This window comes from Poecilia reticulata, chromosome 23, assembly GCF_904066995.2.
Source record: "Poecilia reticulata chromosome 23, P_reticulata-male-v2, whole genome shotgun sequence".
NCBI classification, from domain to species: domain Eukaryota; kingdom Metazoa; phylum Chordata; class Actinopteri; order Cyprinodontiformes; family Poeciliidae; genus Poecilia; species Poecilia reticulata.
In genome coordinates, this window is record NC_088852.1 from 5493598 (window position 1) to 5519589 (window position 25992).

At 40.1% G+C, this 25992-nt stretch overlaps 1 protein-coding gene across 8 annotated transcripts in view; it reads left to right on the forward strand.

The window, feature by feature from the left end:
* LOC103459394 (uncharacterized) overlaps positions 1-25740 on the forward strand; it is an 81445-nt gene extending 55705 nt beyond the window's left edge. For 7 of the 8 annotated variants that reach the window (XM_008400907.3, XM_081603876.1, XM_081603879.1 and 4 more), the window contains 7 exons: positions 1987-2086; positions 7242-7439; positions 16105-16175; positions 16756-16866; positions 16935-17032; positions 23188-23257; positions 25401-25740. In XM_008400907.3, the coding sequence (XP_008399129.2) occupies positions 1987-2086; positions 7242-7439; positions 16105-16175; positions 16756-16866; positions 16935-17032; positions 23188-23257; positions 25401-25652 (900 nt within the window). In that variant the 3' untranslated portion in view covers positions 25653-25740. Of the gene's footprint in view, positions 1-1986; positions 2087-7241; positions 7440-16104; positions 16176-16755; positions 16867-16934; positions 17033-23187; positions 23258-25308; positions 25363-25400 lie in introns of those variants that run through there. The other variant, XM_081603880.1, reaches the window with a different exon arrangement.
* Positions 25741-25992: the final 252 nt, after the last annotated feature.

Here is a 25992-nt window from a genome sequence, read left to right on the forward strand (position 1 = left end):
TTAAGAGGATCTTTTCTCCTCTTTTTTTCATCTCTCGCTCCAAAAACACTCCAGGAAGTCAACTTCTTCGTGAAATAACTGCAGAAAATGCATGTCAGACGAGTCAAAGTGTTTAGTTAAAAGGTAAAAACCGTTCTGCTTGATCACATGAATCAGTTTGATGCTGAAATGTTATTTAATCAGTCAAATTAAAGCAATTTTTATCTCTTTACTTATAAATTCCACCAGTCAGTCCAATTTTTGTGCAGAAATTTAAGTAAGATCAACAAATCACCACACTTTTTTGTGCAAGTTTACAGCAAATTTTCCACCAAAATGTTAAAAAACTATTTGGTTTAGGTGATAACTCCACATGCAGGTGGCAGTATTTCTTACTTTAACTCCACTGCTGCTTCAGCCTTACATGAAATCAAGATTTTGTTCATTATCGACATGGCAAGTAACAAAAATCACATGTACCGTCTACATAAGCGCAAAATATCATGAAGTTTCTTGCTAATATTTGTAAATGAGCCTCATAAATAAGTTCATTGTGAAAAGATGTTTAATGTTATTTCATTTTAAGAAGTGCTTATTGAGTGCAGACACAGCTATTATTAATTAACAGGTTTTATCAACACATTCTGGCCATTCATGACTATAATGTGGCTCAAAATGAAACTGAGTTTGACTCCCTGCTTCAGGAGGAAGCTCCAGCAACAGGGTGGGGAGGGGTCGCTCCCCACGCTGCTGTGGAGCGGATTCAGTTTCTCCACGTGGATTTCGATTAATCTCCTCTTTATGACAGAGGAGAGAGAGTCTGAATGAGACTGTAAACCCCCCAACATGACGACACAAGGAAGGAATCATGTGTTCATAAATCACCTGAGGAGCCGCGACTGCAAATGATCCACAGGAATCGGCTCAACGCTCTGAATCAACCTGCTGCCCAAGTGGGAAACAGCACTTTTATAAATTATCGCAATGAAAAAAGCCTTTTCATACTGAGGTGGCTTCAGCCAAGTGCTTTGAAAAACACTTCTTTAAAGTTACAACTTAGAAATGTAAGTTTTTAAAATTATTTTTAAAGTCGGTGTTCGGTTTGTTTAATAAACTCCAACTGAGGGCCGTTGTAGATAGAGTACTTTTCCACCAAAACACTTTTTCTAGAAAAAATAGCGAACTTTTTGAGTTTCAAAAGTCAAAAATGTGCTAAAAGCTCTTTGAATTTCCTTGCTGCTGAAAATGTGCTATATAAATAAAATTGCCTTGCCTTTCCTAAAAGAAATACTCAAATTTTGAGATTATTCTTGGACATTTTCTAGAAAAACAAGTGCATTTCTGAGTATGAAAAGTAAAAATTTTCTAGAAAAATTCTGAAATTTTTGATTATTCTCAGAAATTTTGTAGTTTCAACAGTTGAATTTGCTAGAAAAAGCATGAAATTTTGAGATTAAATGAAGGAAATTTCTATAAATAATTTCTGAGTTTTAAAAATCGAAATTTTCCACCTTTTGAAACTCAGAAATGTTTTGGTTTTTTTTTTAGAAATTTTGAGAGTAACCTCAAAATTTATTCTAGAAAATATTTCACTTTTCAAATTCAGATATTTGTTTTGTTTTTTTCCAGAATATTTAAATCTTTACTCAATTTACTCCTTTTATTAACATAATAAATGGTCCTTTATTTCCCTTTATGTTTATTTATTAAAACACTTGTTCCTATGTTGCTCTGGCTTGTCTGCTTTGTCTCGTTCCTCCTCTGGTTATTCAGGCAAAACTCAATAAAGTGTCTATTTTTGCTACTTAAGAAAGGAATTTGATTATTTATTTGACTCCTTTAACGTACTTGTAATGTTATATAATAAGGCTGTAGATTGTGCCATTTTTGTCTGATTAATCATCAAATCATCTTTTTGAAATAGAAATCCCAGCTCAAACCCTGAACGCACTGCAGAAACGTTTTCCCGGCCTGAACTTGTTGAACATTTCCTCTGTTTTTGGTCAGAACTGGTCTGAAGGAGGTTCTGCGTCTCCGTCTTCCCGGATCGTCGACCCGAGTCCATCGCTGGAAATGCTCCGGTCCTCTGGTTCCTCCCTCCTCTCCAGTAGGTTTCCCGTTTGCTTCAGCCTTAAAACGCATCCATCACCGTGTCGCCTCAGTGCTGGGGCTGCAGAGCTTAACAACAATACTTAATCAATGCGAGCAGCCATCTTCACCATTAGCGTTTGATCCGATAAAAGCCCAGTGGGTCCCTGTCAGCCCGGAGCCATTGTCCCCTCGTTGCCAGCGCTGTGTTTGGTGTTCTCTTGCCTCCGGTACAGTTAAGCCCGCTAATCCTTGCAAGGGCCAGCTGGCCTGTTGAGTTGGCTGTAGATTCATGAGCGATGGGTCCGAAGTGGCTTTTAAAATATGAACCCTGGAAATCTTTATCTGACCGTTTCCACGTCCTGCTTGTTTTGACTCTAATGATGCGTAGCTTGCTGTATTTCTGCGTCCATCAGGCTTCAGATGGATGTGTTGGAGTCAGTCTGCAGCTGAGCTGCAGTGATGCAGAAATGCTGCTAGATCTTTCTAAACAAAGCCAAGGTCGAATTTATTACCAAAGCAATAAAAATATATTAGATTTAGAGATGCATTGGTCCAAATACTGTGACAGAAACAGATCTCTGCAGTCTAATTCTATGCTTTTTGCTGTATTATTTATTTTACATTATATTTTTATTGCAGTTTCTGAACCATTTGAAAGAAGGTTTGTTTCACCGGTTTCTTAAACTATGCAAACCTGAAGAAAGAGACTAAAGGAGCTACTGAGGGTTGACCTTTTAGAGGTCAAAGGCATGGTCACCCTCTGGAGGAGGAGGGGTCACCATCAGGGCATGGAGAGGTCAATGTGGAGGTCATGCTGCTGCTAAACGACCCCCAGGCTTATCTTTGTATGGAAAGGTGAGGTTTATAATGCAGAGAGTCAAAAATACTTAATTACTACTGGATCTTAGTCTAACAAATTTAGCTGGACAATAAATATTTTTCACACCTGATAGTCCGATAGATTCAGTTTGATTTGGGATCAAAACTGCAACGTTTGTTACATTTTCATCTGATTGGTTCTCTTTCTCACTGCATTGTGAACCAAACTAATTGAAAAACCTGTTCCCCTCCTCACCTGTGGAGGCGCTGCACCAGGAACCACTGAAAGAAACAACACAAAAACCTCAGAACAAAACATGAACGCAGATTCCTTCATTACAAAATGTAAACATAAATGGAGTAGCGTCAGATTTTAGCAGTTGTAGGATTTCTCTTTTGTCTTTTGCAAAAGATAAGGAGATATTTCTAATTCCTTGCATTTGTTTTGGTTTTCTTCACCTGCACTTTAACAGCCAAAAATTATGCCAAATTTCACTTTCTTCCACACTTTTCCAGACTCTTGATGAAAAACTCAAACGTTTTTTTGAGAAAGCTTCTTCTTTCTTGTTTGTCGTTAGCATGAGTCGCCCATTTCTTCTGATCGATTGAGTTTCTCCCACCAGAACCGCTTTGCTCATCCGCCATTCATAGCTGGATTAATCCCTCCCCTCATATTTGTAACACGGCTGTTAGCCCTCAGTCATTCGGTTTAGCATTCAGCTGCGTAGCTAAGGCGTTAGCGTCTGAATGAACGTAGCGATAATCTGAAATGACCCTGCTAAAAGACAGAGATGATTCTTGCAGAGATTAGCCATGTAGCGAGCAAAGATCGTTTCCCCCAGCGGACCACACACTGACAGTGTGTCTCTATTGTCTCCAGTTCACCGCTGCTTCGGATTCGCAGGCTATTGTCTCGGAAATCCTCCAACATTTCCCCAAAAACCCCGGACTCAAGGCTTTTGATTGGCACTTGTCAGGGCTGATAGAGAGGGTGGCATGTTGGAGAAAGGCGTCAATGAAGAAGGCCTGAAAGGAAAATCCGCTACCCATGAATAATAACTTGCAGGATTTTCTCTTTTACTCCTCCTTCCTCCTGTTCTGCCATTAAAGCCGATTGTCTCGCTGATGCTCATCCTTTTCTCAAACACGCAAAGAAAACGATACAAGTCCAGCCGCTTTGCCTCCGCCTGGTGCACTGGATGTTAAAGGGTGTGGGTGTTTTTTTTTTGTCCCTGGTGGCCTTTCTGAGATCAGCGAGGGGATTTGACTCGGCCACTTGCAGCCAAATCCAGATATCTGCTGTGCTCAGATGCTGTGGTTGGTATGGCAACCTGCTTGCTGTGGTTTTAGATGAGCTCTTGTTTCCAGCTTGACCCGACGGCAGTCACTGCTGTGCATTCATGGATTAGGCCATGTTGGAGGTTCGGATATAGGAGGGGTTTGAAAGAACGGTTTCAAATCCTGAATAATTTCAGTCAGAGCTGAAATCAGCGGTAAACATCGACCTGCTTCATTTGAATATCCTCTAGATCCTCTCTGAGAAACTGATGCTGCTTTTGTTTTACTCATTTTTAACAGACATTGAATAAAACAGTTTTGATTGCATAATCTCACACAAATCATTATGTCATGAAAATGTTTTTGTTTTTTGTGGGGGGGTTTTAAAATAATACTCCTTTTGCTAATGTACAAAAGAGTATTATGACCATCCGAAGAAAAAATAAAAAAATATAACGAGAATAAAATCCTAATAATAGAAGAACAAATTTAAGTTAAACAATTCTTGTAATATTATAACAACAATATTTTTGTAAAAATAATTATAAAAATATTTTTTTATAATAATTTTTATAAAAAATAAAAAAAAATTTTTAATAAAAATAATTTTATTTTCTTAGCTTTATCCCTATTTTTTTATTCGAATGTATCTCAATAATATTCCTCTGAAATTAGAAAACCCTCATCGTTAAAAAGTCTTAAAGTAATGTATCTAAAATTAAGGCCTTAAAATGTCTTAAATTCATTAGAAAATATGCACGTTTGCCTTTAATATGTTAATCACAGGTCTTAATTTTTGTTGTTGCAGTACTATTTAATCCCGTAAATTATTTTTTTCCATATTTATTTATGATTTTATTTTTTGTAGTTTGGCACATCAGGCTTTTAGCATTGTTGTAGAGAATGAAAATTATCAGAAAGAAATGCTTGAAAAATATCAGTCTTTGTGTAACGACTACCTAAAAGACAAGTTTCACTTTTTTTGACTTTCAAAAGTTCAAATCTATTGAGATGCACCTGTACATAACAGTCCTAAGGAAAGTTCTTGGTTTTTGAAAATGAATATCCTCACTTGTCATTCGTCATGATGTCAGAAAGACGTTTTTTGTTGCATGGGAGAAGGAATGATGAATTTTACATTGTGAAGATGAATAAATTCCCCTTCCTGCCGTCCGTTCTGGTGTCACCGGCGCTGCGGCAGGACATGGAGGCGTGTGATTGTGTGCAGCCTGGTGGAAGACGTCCTGTCAAATGAGACATGGCTCCATCAATCTACGCCGCTGACCTTTCCACGCTCACCGGCGGGATAAATGAATTCCCTCCACCGTGTTCGGAACACCCAATGAATCCAAACCATTGCTGCTTCTCGACTTGCCATACTAATGAATGAATGCATCACTTTTAGTATTACCACACATGCGTGTGTGCAAGAAACAGTCAGTTTGCAAAGAAAAAACTTATAGAAGCGTCTGTAGAAGACAATGCAACCCTTCTTTAGTCTCGAGTCTGCATTGATGGAGCCCTTTGTCTCCACACTTCTGCACCGAGAAGTGTATTCTGTGGAGGTTGAATTGGGAGATAATGGGACTCTTAATTGGCTGGGCTTTTATAAAATGGATGGCTGTTTAAGTTTCAAGGGCAGCGCTTGGTCTATAGTGTGGCTCTGAAAAGACTGAATGGAAATGTAACTCCTGCATCTGAGAGAACAACGAGATGAGAAAAGAAATGGGCTCTAGTGGCTGCTTACATGCAGATGATCATGAATACAAATGTGTTTTTTTTGCTCTGGACTTTGCTCATTGTTGGTTTTAATTTGAAAAATAGCAACCTTAAATAGGTTTCAGATACGGTCCTGCATTCCTTAGGACTTTAGTAACAAAATGTAAGTTTAAAGATCACCTGTTATTCTTACTTGAAGAAGTTATGGGTTATACTAAAAATTAAATTAAATTTTTTGCTCAAAATCAAAGTGATAGTCTGGTCAATTCTACATGAGCTGTTTTAGGGCGTCTTGTCTCTTAAAATCCAAATAAGCTGCTGCTGGCTACGCCTCCCAACTCAACATTTACACCTGTACGTGAAAATAGCAAGTAAACAACAAAACACTTGTCTTTTCCAGCAGCCACTGTACAGCGCATACAGCAGTTAAGCCAGCTGACCAAATGTGATGGAGCTCTGCTTTGGTTGCTGGGTAACAGCACAGTGCCTGTTTTTGAAATGGCTCGTTTTCCAGACACTATTTGTTTGGTGTTTTTTTTTTTTTAGATTTTGAGCTTTTTAGAGGCAGTTGAGACACAAATGGAAGCACAAAAACTTGCAAAATGTAAATTTTGCATTATAGATCCCCGTTAAGCTGACTTGATGTAGATAAAATTTTTAAAATCCTTACAGAACAGCTTTTAATGAATGACTGTTGTCCTGCTTTTTCATGCTTTTTTAAGTGCTATGTGCTAAGTATTCTCCTTTTATGATTTATTTGATTCCTCTAAAATGTCTGTGAGAGTTTAAAAAATTGCTATACAAATAAAATATATTGCTATTATTATATCCGGTTCAAGGAAGCATAATAACGCCACAACCACCAGAATCAGACGGGAAAATTTCAGCATCAATAGCTGTTGTTCTGACATGAAAGTCACTTAGCAGATTGCTACATTTGCTACATTTTCAGCTGCTGCCATTCTTTTTCACACTGCACTGTGTCAAATGAACCAGACCAGAAAAACCTGTTCCCCTCCTCACCTGTGGGGGCGCTGCACCAAGATCCACTGAAGGAAGCAACATGAAAACCTCTGAAGAAGACATGCTACAAAGTGTAAACAAAAATGGAGTAGCGTCAGATTTTAGCAGTTGTAGGATTTCTCTTTTGTCTTTGGCAAAAGACCGCGAGACATTTCTCGTGTTAGTGTTTGTTTTGGTTTTATTTAATTGTTCTGACCAGAAAGTCACTTAGCCTTTTGGATTTATTGGTTGTTAACATTCAGGACTGTCTTGAATAGGAAGATTATATAACTTTTTACATTTAATTTTTAAAGTGAACAGTTTCACATTGGGGGTTTAATGTTCCCACTCAGACGAGGAGAACTCGGCCGAGGACGGATCATGCCATCCAGAAAGGAGCAGCCATGTTCTGATGGACGGAGACCGAGTTGAGGAGCGGGACGAGGCGATGGAGGAGAGGAAAACCAAGGCGCTCAGCTTGCTCTCCAAACTGCAGGACAACGCCCCACGGCGGAGCAAAACCAGCAGGAGCCGCTCCAACTTTGAGGACTGTGAGTTTATCCTGACACTTTCAGCATTTCTAATATAAACACAGTTTGGTAGAAACTAGCTACATTTACTCAACTACATTTATTTGAGTAACTTTATAACTTGAGTAGAAATATGTTGAAGTAGTGCTACTTTTACTTGGTTACTCTGTGGACCTCTGAATTTAAATAATAAAGCAGAAACCGATTCAATGAAACAGATTAAAATTAAAGACATCTGATTTTTTTCAACATAAAAAACAATTAGAATATGAAAATGAACAAATTTCAGATTCTATTGAATAAATCCTTCCTTCCTTATTATTTTCCCTTTCATTCGTAATGAAGTGCCATTATTACATTTAGCAGCGCATATATGAGATTGATTGACAGTGATAAGACCCTCCTCCTGGCTCTGATTGGTTGTTTTTGACAGCAAACCAATCAGGGAGGAGAATATTGCTCTTAATGTCACAACATGGTGACAGTTTTAATAAACACAGATAAAACATATTTTTGTAAAATTTACATACTCTAAAATGACAAAAATACATATTTATATGAAGGTTTTTTTTGTACATTAACGAGATTTACACTTAATTAGTTAAATTGTGGTATTTCTAAAGCTTAAGATTACACAATCAGTGGTTTATTTTTGCCTCTGAATCTTTTTGTTTGTCCTCATGCGTTGTTTGTGGGTTCATTAAAGTGCTTCTGCCTTTCAGTCCACCGTCTGCCACCGGTCCAGACTCTTGTGGCCCCTCATTAGTCTCTGAAAGGGACTAACGGGTTTTAATTGGTCTTGTTTCATCCAACACTGACTGCTTGCCCGTGGATTCACAAAATTCTTCGCTCCCCCGCGCACACACACACGCCAGCAGCTTCCTGTTTCGGCCACCCATCGTCAACCAGCCCAGTGACCCGGCGGGTCAGCGCCGGTTAGCGGGAGCCGCCATGTGGCTCGTGTCTGAAGTCAACAGTCACTTATGAAGAGAAGAAGGAGAGAGTCTGGACACAACGAGCAGATTCAGTCAGTTGGTCATTAAGCTGCTGGAGGAACGGCAGCGTAATGACCAACATCCAACCATCATCCATTAAACCATTAAACCAACATTAAACCAACATCCAACCATTATCCAACCATTAAACCATCATCTAACCATTAAACCATCATCCAACCAATCATTAAACCATCATCCAACCATTATACCATCATCCAACCATTAAACCATCATCCAACCATTAAACCATCATCTAACCATTAAACCACCAATCAGCCATTAAACCATCATCCAACCATTAAACCATCTATCAGCCATTAAACCATCATCCAACCATTAAACCATCATCCAACCATTAAACCATCATCCAACCATTAAACCATCATCCAACCATTAAACCATCTATCAGCCATTAAACCATCATCCAACTATTAAACCATCATCCAACCATTAAACCATCATCCAACCATTAAACTATCATCCAACTATTAAACCATCGTCCAACCATTAAGCCATCCATCTGTCCGTCTGTCCGTCTGTCCGTCCGTCCATCCATCCACTCACCCACCCACCCTGTGGTTACCTAGCAACAACCTGTTGAGTAACTTGCACAGTTTAAGGTTTCACCACTGTGCCTCATAGCTGCTTAAAAATAAATTAAAAAAACAATGCTACCAGTTTGGCAGTATTTCAGATATCTAAAACAAAAAATGAATCAATAATTATCAATATCGACTGATATGAAACACTGATATCATCCATATCATCCAGCCCTAAAAGTAGCGATACGTCATAGTAGAAATACTTATGTAAAACTAAACGTACAGTAAAAAAATACTCCTAAAAGTATATTTTTTCCATAAAGTTACTTAAGTAAACATAACAAGCAGCTCTGTATGGGACACCTGTTGGCGTTGGGTCGACTCCACTTTGTCTCCACCCACCATCAGCAGCGTATATCAGGGCTAACTTGTTTCCAAGCAGTGAAACACAAAAATAAACATCAAACGACAAAACCCAGTCGACTAAGAAGAGATGAGAGGAGGTTGTAGTAATGGGACCTCCTTCTGAAAACACACACACTCCTCTCACTGAGTGTGTGTTCAGGTACACTGCCTTTATGCAACTCCTGTTTGCTCAGCCTTTGCTCTGCAATTATGTGTTTACCATCGGTCCCGAATAACTGGGCAAACAAACAGCTCGCCTATTGATGAGCGGCAGCGTGGAATATGGCCGCCGCATTCAGAGAGAGAGAGGGAGCGCGGAGTAAATCTGTCAAAGGCTCCATTATGTGGTGTCCAAACAGAGAGCGCCCTCCACAATGGCCTTATTAATGGGACAATGTCAAGGAGCGGCGGAGCAATAATAGCAGATGATTTTTCTTTGTGAGGTTATCTCTGGAGATCTGCTCTCGCATTAAAGCAGATGATTTGGCCTATGGGAGTCGTATCGGCGACGATCTGAGCTGATTGGTCTAAAGTGTGTCCGTGTGTGTGCGGAAAGCGTGGACTGTGGTTTGTGGTGAGCTGGATGGCATGCAGCCAGAGACAGGAGTGTGGCTGCTACGTGTGTCTTTGTTTGTTTTCCTAGCAGAGCCTGAACCCCCCTCAACACACACACACCCACGCACACACACACACTTTGTGTTGTTGGAGAAAGTGCAGGGGCGGGGTTGGAGAGTTGTGTGTTTGTTTCAGGAAAATGGTGCGTGCGGGAGAATGTTATCGCCTTTCATATTGTGCCGACTCATTAAAGACGTTCTGCTCTGATCGGACTGTTTCTAAGACTAAAAACAGCTGCTCTGCGCCTGTTGTACTTCATCGAATCATTCCTCAAAGATCAACATTAAAAAATAAAGCATTCTTTATATTTCGAGGCTCAGGATTCAAATGTAAAGCTGCAGTACACTGCAAAAACACAAACTCTTACCAAGTATTTTGGTTTAGTTTTTAGTGCAAATACTATAGTACACTTGAAATAAGACTAACTTAAAAGCAACTTTTCAGCAAAAATATAGAGGCTTGTTTTTGTTGTGTTCTGTGTTTTCTGTGTAGTTATTTTTGAGGTTTTCTGTGTTTAGTCCTGTCCCAGTTCTGTCTTCCCCGTTGATTGCTTCCCAGGTGTATCTAATTCCTTGATTACCCTCCCTGTGTATTTAAGTCCACTTGTTGTCTTTGTCTCTTGTCGGATCCTGTTGTGTGTTACCGGTCGTGTTTGTCGTCAGCCTGTTTTCCTGTGGACTTTATCATTAAAATAAGTCATCTTCATGTTCATCCTGGCCTGTCTGCGTCTCATCTCACCTCACCAAAACCTCGAATCATGACAGTTTTAAGTAAATAATAAATAAATAAATAAAGCAAATGCTTGAAATGGACCACTATATGTGAATTTATATCACTTTAATTATCAGAATAAATTACCTTTTCAATATTGTTTTGAATTTACTGAGCAGCACTTATAATAATTTTAATTTTAGAGATGACATTTTGTTTTACATTTAAGAGCAAATCTGATTTTTTGTTGTTTTTAAAGAAATATAAATCCCTAATTACTGAGAAAATTGAAATAATAGAGTAACTCAGTCTACTTTAATCTAAACTTAAAGATGCAGGATCGATATTTTGATCCTGCATCTTTCCTTTCTGTCTTTATTCACTGTTTATATGATTTTTTCTCTTCACATCCTACACTATTGTAAACAGATCTGCATCGTAACACCTGTTGATTTGCAGGATCATCACATTAATAATACATAAAACATCCCATAAATAAATTTTTTGTAGCTTTTATACTCCTGGAACAGTTTAGACGTGTGTAAATGTATTTTGTTGCTGTTAATCACATGTTGCTGTGGAAGTGGGCCATGCGCTCCATCGTTCTTGGGCTCTAAAAAAGGGGGTCACCTCCTCCCTGCTGCTCAAAGCGACCTTTGTGTTGAATTATGGGACACTATCTGCAGTGTGTTAATATACAAAAGTCTGGAATTAGGCGGGAAAGAGAGCAACAAACAAATTTAAAAAACGTTAAAACACAAAGGAGCTTCTGTGTGGGTAATTAAAATAAACTGTCTTTAAACATAACAAATCAATTTAACTAGAAAGTTCAGATTTACACTAAATGTCTCATGATTTTATTATTGAGAGATTAAATTCAAATAAACACAAGATGACAGAAAAGTTTATAAATCTGATGTTGAACCAGATGGTTTCATCATTAATATAAAGGAAATGTCAGCAAATTATTCTTTAATTTTTCTTTTTTTTTGCCTGTTTTCTGCTGCTTATCTCCTTTCTACATTTCTGAAACCGACCTTAACTGAATAGATTTTTTTTAACACCAATAGAGCGTAAAAATATTTGGACATTTTCCAGTTGTTGGCCGAAACCCGGCATGAATCGCCCTGCGTGTCAGAAATGAAAATATGAATCATAATCAGAAGAGCGGCCTTGTCAAACGAGCAGCTCGGTGCTTTTCTTCATGTGCAGCTGCAGGTCTGAAAACGAGGTCCAAGCGCGTGGTAAATGAGTCGTGACCCGCAGGCTGCTTGCAGACGGATGCAGGAGTCGTGAACAAACAGGAACAAAACATAAAAACAAACGCCTAGTGAAAGCATGAGCCTCCCTGCTCATCATCATCATCACAGCCCTATTCTTCCTCTCTCAATTGCAACTGAATCGCCTCGGTCTCATTACAGATTACAGCCTGAGCGGAGTGACTCTCCCCTTTCTCTCGCCTTTCTCCACACTGCCCCTCTCTTGATTAACATTTTCTGCTAGGCTTCACACCAAAGGCCCAACCTGTGTCCTTTAAAGGCAGGGTGAAAAAAAAGCCATCAAGCGTTGGAGTGGAATCAGATAAGGCTATCAGGCGGGAGGCTTTGCTGCCTCGGCTTTGTCCTGCTCCTCCACCCGCCCTCGCTTCCTCCACCAGCCTCTCACTCCACTGCGTCTTTTGTTCGGCTGATTCCCTGACGGAGCGCTGCCCTCGGCTTGGGACCACCTCCAGCCACCAGCGTTGGCGCTCAGGGTCTCACACAGCTGCACACATCAACGTTATTTAATAAAATTGAGCAAAAAGTCGCCAAAAACCTGAGCAATCAGCAGAAATTGCCCCTGCAGTAACACATTAAAGACAATTGTTGTCTTCTTTGTTCGTCCTAATGAAGGATCATGGTCAACTCGAGGCGTTCAGAGTTATTTAGATTCTGAAAGGATGGATTTTAAGTTTTCCAATGAAGTAAAACAAATGTAAATCAAAAAAGAAGAAGTTGTTCTTTAATAACATTTATGACTATTTGTAATTTAGAAGCACAATAAAAGAAAAATAGACTGCAGTTGCTTCAACAGAAACAAAAATCCTCTTCTTCGCCAGTAAGTATAACAATTATCCACCAATTTCTATCAATTGAATTTATCTTTTGTATTTAATTAGCTTAATTTAATAATTTTAATTAAATAAAATCACATTGGCTGTTGACTGGCGAACACAGCATTATAAGCAAGTAAAGTCGTAATAAACAAAGAACAGTTTCACCAACTGCGATTCGTTTAAAGCTTAGTCGTTCAAAGAGTCATATTGCTAGTGAACAACATGAATACTCTCACTTTGAGCTAACGCTACGGCAAATAAACGGGTGTTTACATACAGTTCCTTGCGGACCACTAGGGGGCACCAGCAGAAAGACTGTCCTGGTACCCGGTAGTCCGGTAGACTCATTTCGAATGAAAACCAAAATTGCAACATTTGTTACATTTTCAGCTGTTGTGGTTCTTATTCAAACTGCACTGTGTCAAACGAGCCAAACTATTGAAAACCTTGTTCCCCTCCTCGCCTCTGGGGGCGCTGCACTAATGACCACTGAGGGAAATTGTATGAAAACCACCGAAGAAGACATGAGTGCAACTTCCTCCTTTGTGAAATGTAAACAAAATTGAGTAGTGTCTGATTTTTGTGGTCGTAGGACCACGAGTCCACGAGCCATTTCCTCCGCTAGCACTAGATTAGCACGTTTGTTTTGGTTGAATTTACCCAGAATGCCCTGCACTTCGCTTCGCTTCCCGTTTTTGGAAGCAAGAGTTCACGTCAACCAAGCCGAGGCCAAGGTTTTTAGGTGTAGTGAACATTTGCCATGTGTAAACATCAACATCTGACATAATCACGCTTTTCGTAGCCTGGTTGATTCGCTCCAACCCAGTAGATGGAAAGATGTCTAATTAGCATTTCCTTTTTTTTTTTCTTGAAATTGGATGAAAACACATATCGTTGTGTAAGCCATGGTCACCTACCAAATAAATGTACAACCAGCATAATTTTGAATTGAAATGGCCTCATGCATAGCGACCATTTACCTGTTTGTTACAGTCATTGTAATAAGCGTCAGTTATGCAGACATCTGACCTAATCACGCTTTGCGCGGCCTGGTTGATTCACGCCAAACCAGTAGATAGAAAGACCCCGAATTTGCTACATTTTAAAAGTTTGCTCAATATTTTCATGACAACTGGATGGAGAAGATCTGGTGGTAAATTAATTTTCTTTGAGCTGCCTCAGAAGAACGGATGGCGGCTAACACCCAGCAGTGAAACAATCCAAGGCAACTGAACTGCAGCTGTAAGTTATCTAAGAATCGGAGGATCCATTCTCTGATCCGGCCAACAGGGACGAGTCTGGACTTTAAATCCCTGCAGATTCGCATGCAGGCTGCCTCATCCTGCCATCGTAGATATTTGCAAACAGATGCTGCGACGGCAGCCTGCAGGTTTTTTGATCAATCAAGCTTTAACAAGTCAAGTTGACTGGCTGCAAATGTAACATTTTGCATCTGAAAGGCGAGGCCTGGTTTTGATTAGGCCTAAGCTGATAAATGGCCGATTCAAACAGGCCCCCCTGCTACTGCGGAGAAACCCCAGAGGTCCAGAGGTTTAAGTCCAGACTGATATCAACTCTGTTGCTCTGCTTTCTTCAGGAAACCCATGAATAGATCCATTATCCAGGGATTCTTTCTCATCTCCTAAATTGAAGTGGCAGCAGCTTAAAAGCCTCTTTTTAAGGCAGCCATTTCTTTCCTCCCTCCCAAATTTGCCTAATGAAATATTCATGGTTTGTCTCAGTTTGCCCTCCTCTGATAATCTCTACTTTTATTTTTAGGATTTTAAGACAAACATATTTCACAGAGTTGCAGCTAAATCCAGAGATTTTGCCATTTTTTGATGTAGTAGTGCTGAGGTGTTAATACACTGTGTGTATTAACCCTTTATGATCTAAGTTTCTAATCTCCACCTGTAAATTTTTGCTTATTTTAATTGTACAAAGTTCTTTAAATGTCCTATTAGTAAATATATTTGCCCATTTCACCATAACAACTGGAACTTTCAATATCTAGCAAGTTATTTTCACAATTTCCCGTCTTTTAAAAGAATGTCTCATCAGATTAATTTCACTTCCTGTTGCAGCAGGAGTGAAATTACCATAATAACCCAACACTGGCTGGAAAGCGCAACGTCTCCCCTTTCAGAAACCGTTGGGATTTACCAGATAGTGCAAAGTGTGGCAGAGTTACGGTGCTGCAAACCTGGCTGAGTTGTCGGCGCTCCGTTCAGTCTGGGAAGGTTAAAACATTAAGTTTGATATCTTAAAAAAGGGCATGTTCTCCCTGTGCATGCGTGGGTTTTCTCTGGGTACTCCGGTTTCCTCCCACAGTCCAAAAACATGACTGTCAGGTTAATAGGTCTGTATAAATTGCCCCTAGGTGTGAGTGTGTGTGTGACTGGTTGTTTGTCCTGTGTGTCTCTGTGTTGCCCTGCTCTGTGTCGCGACCTGCGACAGGTCACCCTGGCGACCTGTCCAGGGTGACCCCGCCTCTCGCCCGAAACGTTAGCTGGAGATGGGCACCAGCACCTCCTGACCCCACTAAGGGACAAGGGTGTAAAGAAAATGGATGGATGGATGGATCTTAAAAAAGGGCAATAATAATTGTTTTTAGGGTCAGAAGTATTTGCGTATTTGTCTATTCAGGGAAGACAGTTATCTGCAGCGAATACTTGGGATTGAAGGAAAATAAGACATAAATTAGCAAATAAACTTAAAAAGATAAAGTACTAATTTGTTCAAGCTATACTTTTAAAACCAACCAAAATGTAGTGCAGAAAATATCCAGGATACTTTGGTACAAACTGAAGTCATGACCTCGATGGAGTCGACTTGTCAGAAACTAGCAGCGTGTCTTTACTTTTATTTTATTAATTAAAACTCCAAAGGAAACAAATTAGAGTTGAAATGTAATTCAGTGTTAGTGGTGCTAAATCTGAACAAATTTGAGACATAAACAAAAATAAAAAACACAATAAGTTCAATGTTTTAAATCAATACACCCTGAAAAAAAGAAAAGTTGAAATGCTTCACATCAACATTTATTGATGTAAGATGATTTAACTGGTAGCTTACATTTGATTTAAATACGTTACGTAGCTGCAAACATAACTGGGTAAAACAAAATGTTCCTTTTTAATGAAATTTGGTTCCTTTTTTAAAAAAGAAAAACTAAATAATTCAACAGCTTAAATGAGATATTTAAGGCAAATATCTCATTTTAAATTGAACAAAACAAAATTCTCCAGGAATAACATGGACATTTAAAAATGCTTCCTCACACTTTAACTCCTGTTGTTTTCTTCTTTTGTCTTTTTCAGTCGACTTTCTGGCAAAGTATTGCATTTTCAGTCAGGAGAAGCTGGTGGAGTACAAAAGGGCTTTTGAAGCAGTAAGTGAAGGGCGATTTAAACCCGTTTTGTTCTTTCTCTTTCAGCAGCAGATACTGTTTCACTCACTGGTTTGTGTTGCTCTCAGTCGGAGGGAAGGTGTGGAGTCTGCAGGCTCAAAACGTCCACATAACGTGAACTTTTTCACTTTTTGAAAACACAAATCAGTCGGATGTGTTGGCATTAAATTCAAAGAAAAAATGATGCTTATAATTCACTACAATAGAAGTTTCAATTTAGTATTTCATCATCTGAGAATGGAAAGAGTTTGAGTTGTTGGATGAGAAGGTCTAGTCAAAGTAAAAATCTAAATCTGTTTGACGACAGGAGTAAAAGTTGATGGAAAATATTCACAAACACTTTTTACCCAATGTAACTGAGACTGGAGTATTTAGCAGGAGAGTAAGAAATAGTTTTAATAAATATGTAAAGTTACATAATGGAATAAATGTAATTTTTATAGCAGAAAGTGTCACCAGGAAGGGATCAACATTCAGGTTTTCTTCTCTACTTTGTTACAAATTTAAATATTTCCATTGAAGCTTCTTCAAATGAACCAACAGATAATTTTTTTGTGTGCAGGAGGACAGCGACTCTGACGGCTACATCTCCTGCCTGCAGGTTCTGCTCGCTCTCAAAACCATCATCCCTCCTGAGCTGCTGTCTGAAAAAGAAGAGATCTACGTCTACAGGGTAGATCAGTGACAAACCGCAGCGCAGCGGCGCTCACTTCCTGCCGTAACGCCAACATCCCGTTTCAGATCCTGGAGATGGTGGACTTCAGGGTGACAGATGGACTGGTGGACCTGAGGCTGTTTGCCGTGATTGCGAGCCTGGCGCAGAAAATAGCCTCTATGGAGTAAGTGAAAAGGCGGACGCATTCCTCCATAGAGCCGCAGGCTGGAGGAGGAGTCACTGACCCGCCATAAATAAGGATGAGAGTTTGCACCCAAGTTTGTTCCACTGATCTTGGCGTTGTGTGTGGGTCTCTTTGAACCGCGTTGAGTTGTCTTGTATCTGCTACACTTCAGTTTCTGCGCCATATCTGCACTCTCTGAAGTATTATTTCATGATTTATGAAAGCAAATGGGTGTTTATTTTTATTTGAAAACAACAAAAAGTTTATATCATCCTGAATTTTAATGTGAACTGGTGTGAATTTGACTGGTTGGTACTTGAGAAAAAGGACTCCTCATGAAGTTTAAAGGGAATCTATTATCAATTTTTCACATTTTACACATTTTTCTACTTCAATTTGGGTTGCTACTGCTTCTATAAACAGCTCAAGCACTTAAAAAAACACCCAAACTAAATGTCTTTTGGTATCTGGAAAATGGAACTGTTTCAGAATCTGAAAGTAGCAAGCACTGCCTGTTACCTAGCAACCCCAGCAGAGTTCCGCTCATCACCTAGCAACCCCAGCAGAGTTCTGCTCGTTACCTAGCAACCCCAATTGAGCTTCAGCACATTTGGTCAGTATGCGCTGTACAGTGGCTGCTGGAAAAGAGTTTTATTGTTGACTCAACATCAAGTTACCACTTGCTGCATTTTGTTGGTTGTGCAGGAGGCTCTACTTCTGCTTTACACACAAATGTGTAAAGCAGCTACCACTGCTTTACACATTTGTAAATGTGTAAAGCATTTACACATTTACAAATGTGTAAATGTGTAAAAGCACATTTACATGTGTAAATGCTGGGCCAAACTTTGGCCTCAGCGTCCCCATGTGTAAATGTGGGAAAATTGCGCATTTGTTTGGAGCTACTTTCACATGCGTGTGTAAAGGTCGAGTTTACACTCACAGTTTGTTGCCGTATACCAGGGGTTTTGTAACAATATTTTGGACTTTCTATGAATATAAACAATATTCAAGTATTTGAAAATTATGAAGTTATGTTTGTTTTTTTTATTCTTTTTGCTACATCTGTAAAAAAAAAAAAAAAGTGAAACTGCGTTTTTTTAGAAGGCTAATTTAAACACAAGACTCTTAAAGCTGCAGTATGAAGCTTTTATAAAAAAAATTTTTTTCATATTTGTTAAAATTGTAACCATGTTGTGATAGATTGTTATGAGACAGATAATCTTTAAAGATTAATCTCCTCCACCTCATCCCTGAGCTACTATTGCCATCTGAAGAAAGAAATCGCTCCAGGTCAAAAACAACCAATCAGAGCCAGAGGGAGAGTCTTAACGCTGTCAATCATCCTCTTGTACTCACTGCTAAATGGGCTAATGATGGAGAAACTACTTACTGTTACAGCAAAACCGTTTATCCGCTGATAACTAGCCTTAGCATTCACAACAGACTCTGCATAGCACACACCAAGAGGACAATTATATACTTTTATATATAAATATATTTTATATATAAAAAAATATTTATAAAATATATAAAAAATAAGTATATTTCATATTTATATAAAACCTATTTTAATATAAATATACACTTATATTTATATAAAAAATATAGGTATTTTAATAAAAATATACAAGTTTTTTAAAAATATAAACTTTTTACACATTTATAAATATGAAAATATAAAAAGCTTTTATATTTTTTATAAAAGTTACATCCTGCAGCTTTAATTAAGACCATTTTACGAGATGACATCAAAGACTGGTTTCTTTGAAGCTTATTGATCGTTCCATCTTCGATCATTTTATTCAGATTGCATCAGTTTTTAGATTGATGAGACATATGTGAGAACATCTCACTGGATCCAGTGAATCAGCTGTGAACAGGCTGAACTTTGCTGGACCAAACTTTGGCCTCAGCGTCCCCGTGTCCCAACGTTATGCTCCATATGCCGCAGATTCCCACACACAGCGTTTTGTTTTTCCTCGGCCTTGCCCCCGGGGTCTAAGGCTTCCTGCAGACAGCAGTGAGTGGAGCCAAGCTCGCTCCGGAGGTCCCCCGGGGGTCAAGGCCTGCACCCAGAGCCTTCACCCTGCTCTGAGAGCGCCCTCTCAGCGGGGCCGGGGCCGGGGTCACGGGTCCCCTGATTTACGGCCGACTCTTTGTGGGCTGGAGGCGGCCTGTTGCCTGACTGCTGCGCTGGCACAAAAACACCAGGGTGTCTGCTCTGTGTGGAGGCAATTATCGTAATGATAATGAATGTCCGTATTAAACCTCTTTACACAAAACTCCTCTTTGCAATTTCAATAATAAGCAGGGAGGCGATGAGCGTTCGTAATGCCGCCTCCCAAACAAGGAGAAAACAAAAGCATCTCATCCGTACTGAACTGGACTGATCCTCTTACCTGTTTCACTTAATCCTGTTGTCTCTAATCCCGCTTTGGAAATGAGCCGCTACAGTAGTTACACAATCAGCCTTTCTGATCATGTGGAGATCTGAGGAGGTGTGTTTCTTGGCCTCCTCCCCCCTCCGTCTCCTCCTTTCTTCCCAGCTTTACCTGTCGCATGTCTTTCATCTCTTGTTGCCTCCTTTTCACTCTGCTGCTTTAGACCCATCTGTCCCTGCGCTGCATTGTGCGCCACATTCCCTCAGGACGCATCACGTGGTTTGGCTGGAAAACACAAATAGCATCAGTGGAGCCACAGCGGTCGTCGTTGTGCGTCTTCCTGTTGCTGGACTGAACGAGGGAGCGACCGACGCTGAAGTGGAATCAACAAAATCCCTGCCGATAAATATTGTAGAGTTTAGTTTTTAACCATTTTTAGTGATAAAAATGAATGATCAGATCTTGTTTGGGCTTCAGGAACTAAAAAAAAGGCAGAATAAAAATTTAATCTGCATTCACACAAGTCTTGTTTAGTCCGCTTTAATCAAACTGGTTCATTTGAACTCAAAAGTCAAACTGATGTTGACCAAAAATCAAACTCTGGTCCACCTAAATAATTAGGTCTCAGTTCTGGTGAAGTGAACTCTGATGCGGTTTGAATGCATATGTGAACGCCAAGCAGACTGGAGACCGCTTCCAAAAGCAGGAAGCGGGCTACATGCAGAGATATCTGGGCAAAAAGAACCAAAACGAACGCACTAGTTTTGTTCTAGCAGGGGAAATGCATCATGGTCTTTACCAACAATAGAGAGATCCTACAACTGCTAAAAATCTGATTCTTCTCCGTTTTTGTTTACATTTTGATAAGAATGAAGCTGACCTCATGTTTCCTTCAGTGGTTCTTGGTGCAGCGCCCCCACAGGCGAGGAGGGGAACAGGCGTTTCAATCAATTTGGCTTGTCTGACAGTGTGAAAGCGAATTGCAGCTGATAAAAATGTAACAAATGTTCCAATTTTGATCCCAAATTGAAAGTACCTATAAGGTGTGAAAACACTTTTAGTTTTAGTGGGCAGTCTGCTTTTGAACGTAAAGTTTCTTCACTTTTAAGAGTTCAGGAATGTTTCTTTTACACCAATTAAAGAACATAAACTACACTGCTTGACCAAACAAATGCCAGAGAAAAAAAGTCGCAGATTAATATTCTGTTGGACAGACATTCGCTTTGTTTACAGATGTCGTACAAACAGGAAAAAAAGACTCAAATGCAAAACTAAACAGTGACATAAAGTCAAGGATTCCTTAATCTAGTTTGTGGTCCGTTCACAAAGTTTCAACACTGCAAAAACAAAACATCCAAAGTATTTTTGGTCTAGTTTCAAGTGCAAATATCTTAGTGCACTTGAAATAAGACAATTAACTCACAAGTATCTTCTAAGATATTTTCACCAAACCCTGAACAGAAATAGTTGGTAAGATTTTGTTTGACGTCCTGCTTAAAATATTCCCAAACAGCTCTGAGCTTTGTCGGATCAAACTGGGTCAGAATCTGTTTGCATCGCCGTCTGCAGCGACGAGGCCGCCAAAATGTTGGGCTCTGCGTAAGTGAGAAGTCTTCTGTGTTGGTCACCGCGGGGGGTCGACAAAAGGAAAATGGGTTAGGCTGTTATTATCCTCGCTGCAGTCCTTCACCGCCGCCTCCCCCACGCCCCGGCTGCTTGTCCTCACCATTATCTCGCCGGTGTGCTTGTGCGCCGCAAACGAAGAGCAATTAATGATCATTAGCTGCCCTGTCCTGCCTCGTCCTCATCAAAGCCCGGACTGCCTCGTCGTTGGGAGGACGGGGCCCGGCCGCGGCGCGGGGAGCACTCAGGCGTGCACCGCACTCGATGGCCATTCTTTGCTCTAACAGGCCATTGAGCGCTCGGCGAGGAGGGGCTCGTTAACACCAGGCGCTCGTTAGAGACGGGATGACCGTCGATGTGCCACACGCTGGACTGGAGAGGTCCGTCCCAACACAATCGCTCCACTCTGCCTCTAATTATCCTTGTGGACCAGATTTTGTCACATTGCACCAAAGTGTGCTTCGACCGCTCATTCCCCTCCACGCCAACCCCAAGCAGCCCCTCGTCCACGCCCACTGTCCCCCAAATCAGTTTTATCCGTTAATGTGGCGGGATGTCTCCGTGTGCCGACGCATTGTTTGTCTGCGAGGCGGCTGTGAGCAACCACAATGGACTCACAACACTTTAGCATCACTGGCTGGAAAACACAGGGTCGCCCGGGACAAACCCGCCAAAAACATCCTACCCTGGCGTGACTCATATTTACAAACACTCGCCCTAAAGCAGCCGAGTCCAAACTTTAAAGCAGCCACAATTTTAAAAATTCTGAATTATTTTATTCTGAATTCTCTTATTTTACATAAGTGTATTTTTATTTTAAAAGTCCAAATAAAGGATCTCAAAGTTGTACAATTTCCTAATTTCTTGGTCAAAATATTAATTTTAGTATATTTCCAACAATAAAATGACGACCATTTAAGTTGCTGGGTGTGATTAAGTCTGACTTTGAGTACAAAGACCTTAAAATGAACCCAAAAACAGAAAAACACATGTTTTGTAGTATCTAGAACTTTCTATTTAAGATATAAATATGTCAGTTAAACCATTTAAACTATTCCTAAATTGTGTGCTGAGGCCACATGAGACTTCTCTTAGGCCCCCAAATGGCCCTCGCGCCACCCTTTGGTCACCCTTGTTTTAAAAGACTTCATTTTCTCCCTTTTATGTTTTAATATTACACAAAGGTTTCCCAAAAATCTAGAGATATTCCACAAACAGATTTGAGCAACAATTTTATTATGTATTTAATTTAATTTTACATGCTACCGAGACTAAAACGAAGCTAAAAAATATTCTATGATGCATAAATTTCTGGTTTAATTTGTTTAGTTTAACACCCAGTAATACAATACCTTCACAATAAGTTCCTCAAGTTCATCCATCTTTGTTTCATCAGAAACCTCCCAAACAGCGACAGTGTGGAAAGTTAATGCATCCTTAAGAGATCTTAAATTAATTTATCTAAAAAAATTTTTTAAAAGCCTTAAAATGTCTTTAATTCATAAGAAAATGGCCACAGGTTTTAAATTTAATTTAGACGACCATATGATGTGTAGTTTGTGTTTTTTTCTCTCTGGACTTCTTTTGTCAGACAAACGTTTGAGTCACATAAAACATTTTCATCCTTGTATGTTTTTTGCTGCTGTCTTGACCAGGTCACTCTTGGAAAAGAGGTTTTTAATCTCAGTGAGTTACTTTTCCTGGTTTAATGAAAGATATATAAATACATAGATTATGTTTTATAACCGTAGGCTACCTACCGCTAACTAACTGCTAATATACGCCATGCTAGCAAGTTAGCTAGTTTTATTGGGTCTGTCATAGGTAAGTGTTCATTTTCACACTAAAAAAATTACAAAAACACTTCTAATTCCTAAATATTAATAAAAATGTATTAGGTCCTTGTTTATTTATTAGCAAATTATTTCACTTAAAACAGTGTAACTTGCACTTTTTCATCAATATGTATGACTTAAAACAAGCTCCTATATCTTGCTGAAAAGTTGTACTAACATATTTGCTCTAAAAACTGGACCAAAAATACTTGGTAACGTTTCATGTTTATGCAGTGTAGGATACAGAGTGAATGTTGTGTAGTTTTCCTTCCTTCCCATCCATTTTAAGCTGATTAATTTCTCTCCTTCCCAGTGAGTTCATGCGATCCCTCATCGACAGCATGGACCTGCGCTCCCTTGAAGTGCGTCTCTTTAAAGCGAAGGTAAATCCCGCCTCTCCACATGTTTGTTCTCTTGAATTTGTTTACACAAGATTCACTTAACGGCCTCGATGCAACGTCAGATTAACTCTTACGGCCCAAACATCACCTCCGCGGTTCTGCAGGTATAATTGCAACGAAACAAACATCCCGACTCTTTGAAGAGTGATCCGAAAGCATTGTTTTTTATTTTGTTCTGGAGAGCCACTCAGAACCTCATGCATAGAAATGAGGGAATCAAGCTGGAGAATGGAAGAGGGGGCGCCTTTCCCTTTTCATAGATTAGCACGGCCTTAATCTCATTAAAGTGCCCAACAGTGAACATGCCGTCCACTCCGCCCCGGCCTGTAATCAGCCCGAGACACACGGCTCATCTCGGGTGGACTGGGCCGAGCCAATACCAGCTGGCTGCAAGGCGAGGAAGTGGCGGCCGGCAGGACATGAAAGCCTGTGGGTGTGGAAAACGGAGCCAGGTAGGGAGGCTTTGTAATTACAGAGCTGTTAGGGATAGGGTTGTTAACTGGAGAGGCTGCTGGGGGGGGCGGAGGGCTAATTGCCAGAAGGGCTGTTCCCCGGCCCCCTCCCTCTGCTCTGCAATTATTACCTCGACTGCATTAACTGTGCAAACAGGTGCGTCCAAATAGGACCGTGGTAATCTGAGGCTGCGCCACACAAAATCACACACACATATTCCCACATAAACACAAACAGGTTCCTTAAAGTTGCCCTGCTATGCAAATTTAATGTTTTTGTACTTTTAGTTGTGTTTCTACTGCTGCTAAAAACAGCCCAAACAATTAAAAACAAAAAAAACACCCAACTGTTTTTTTTGGTGTCTGGAAAATCAGCCAATACAAAAACATTCGGAATGTAAAGGCACTTCCCGTCACCTAGCAACCACAGAGAAGCCCAGCCCGTTACCTAGAAACCACAGAGAAGCCTAGCCCGTTACCTAGCAACCACAGAGAAGCCCAGCCCATTACCTAGAAACCACAGAGAAGCCCAGCCCGTTACCTAGCAACCACAGAGAAGCCCAGCCCGTTACCTAGCAACCCAAGCAGAACTCCAGCATGTTTGGTCAAATTCAAAAACGCTTTATTGTTCCCAAAGGGAAATTAAATGTTGTTGTAACTCATTAATTCATATTCTTCAAAACGTTATTGAAGATGGTGATGGCTGTTGGCAGGACAGATTTTCTGCAGCAGTCTGTACTGCACCAAATCTGAAGAAGCCTCTGACTGAAGATGCTCTGCCTTCCCAAGACAGTCTCATGAAGAGGGCGGTCAGGGTTGCCCATAATTTTCCTGATCGTCTCCAGAGGTTTGTCCCCAGTACAGAACCTGCCGTCTTTATCAGACTGCTGAGCCTGGTTGAGCTGGTTTTACTGCTGCATAATGGCTGCTGGAAAAGACAAGTGTTTTGTTGTTAACTTACAATTCAGAAACCACTTGCTGCATTCTAGTTGGGCAGGAGGTTCCACTTCTGCTTTTCAAAGACGTGCAGTTGCATAACTGCGCATTTGCTTGCAGCTATCTTCATGTTGGGAGTGTAAACGTTGAATTGGGGGCGTGGCCAGCAGCAGCTTAAAGTGACAACACGCCCTAAAGTAGCTCATTCTGATAGGAGATGACCAAACTAAAACCTCATTGTTTAAGAATGATTTAGTACAGTTGAAATAAGGCAAAAGTAACTTTTCAGCAAGATATAGGAGTTTGTTTTAAGTCGATAATTGCTTGAGGTTGTTGAAAAAGTGCTAGTCCCACTGGCAGATTACAGCTAGACGTTACAGGTGGTCAACATGCTACTGATAGCCCATATGCTAACGTTAGCATTTTAACTAATTTAGATATAAAACTGAAACTTATCTTACTAAAACAGAGTCGATGTTAGTCGATATGTTAGTGATAACCTAAATGTTGTTTACAGTATTTTTAGTGAAATGATTCTATATCTGGCTGAAAAATTACTTTGAAAGTTGGTTTTGTCTTATTTTCTAGGTATTTGTTCTAGAAAAAAGATTTTAAAAATACTTGGTAAAAGTTTGTGTTTTGCAGTGTAATGCCCATAGACTTGACCTGGTACAGGAAGCATAATGGCTCCAGGATGTTTCTGGTTCCTTCTGAATCTGTTACCCTGGCCTCTGCAGCAGCTCTTCCTGTTCCTCCTGGAGGATCAGCGCGACGCCTCCGGAGCTCAGCGGGGCTTCATCAGCGGCGAGCAGCTGCTTCTGGAGCTGAAGGCCGGCGGCATCCACCTGGAGCAGGAGGCGGCCGTCAGGCTGGAGCTGGAGCGCGTTCCCCCGCTGGACCTGCTGGACTTCCTGGCCTACCTGCCCCTCTTCATGCTCATCCACCAATCAGTGATCACCAACCCGCTCGACGACTCCGGCCGCTGCTGAGCTCTGCAGCGGCATGTCGGGCCTCAGGGCTCAGAAGATCGGCAGAATAACATATTAAAGGGAATAAATGACCATACTGTTAATATTACTGCTGTGTAATGATGAAAAACTTTTATAGTAGTAAAGTAAACCTTTACTGGAAAAGGTCTGCATAAGACTGACATGACAGTCATGAACATGAAGGCGTTTTCATGAATGTTTGACTCCTCTCACTCAGTAAATGATCAAATTTTTTAAACAAAGTTGCATTAAAACGTGTGTTTAAGTTTCATTAAAAGTGTTTACTTTGTATTATTTGTAAAATAATGACATTTTTAAAGCTAAATTTTATTAAAACATG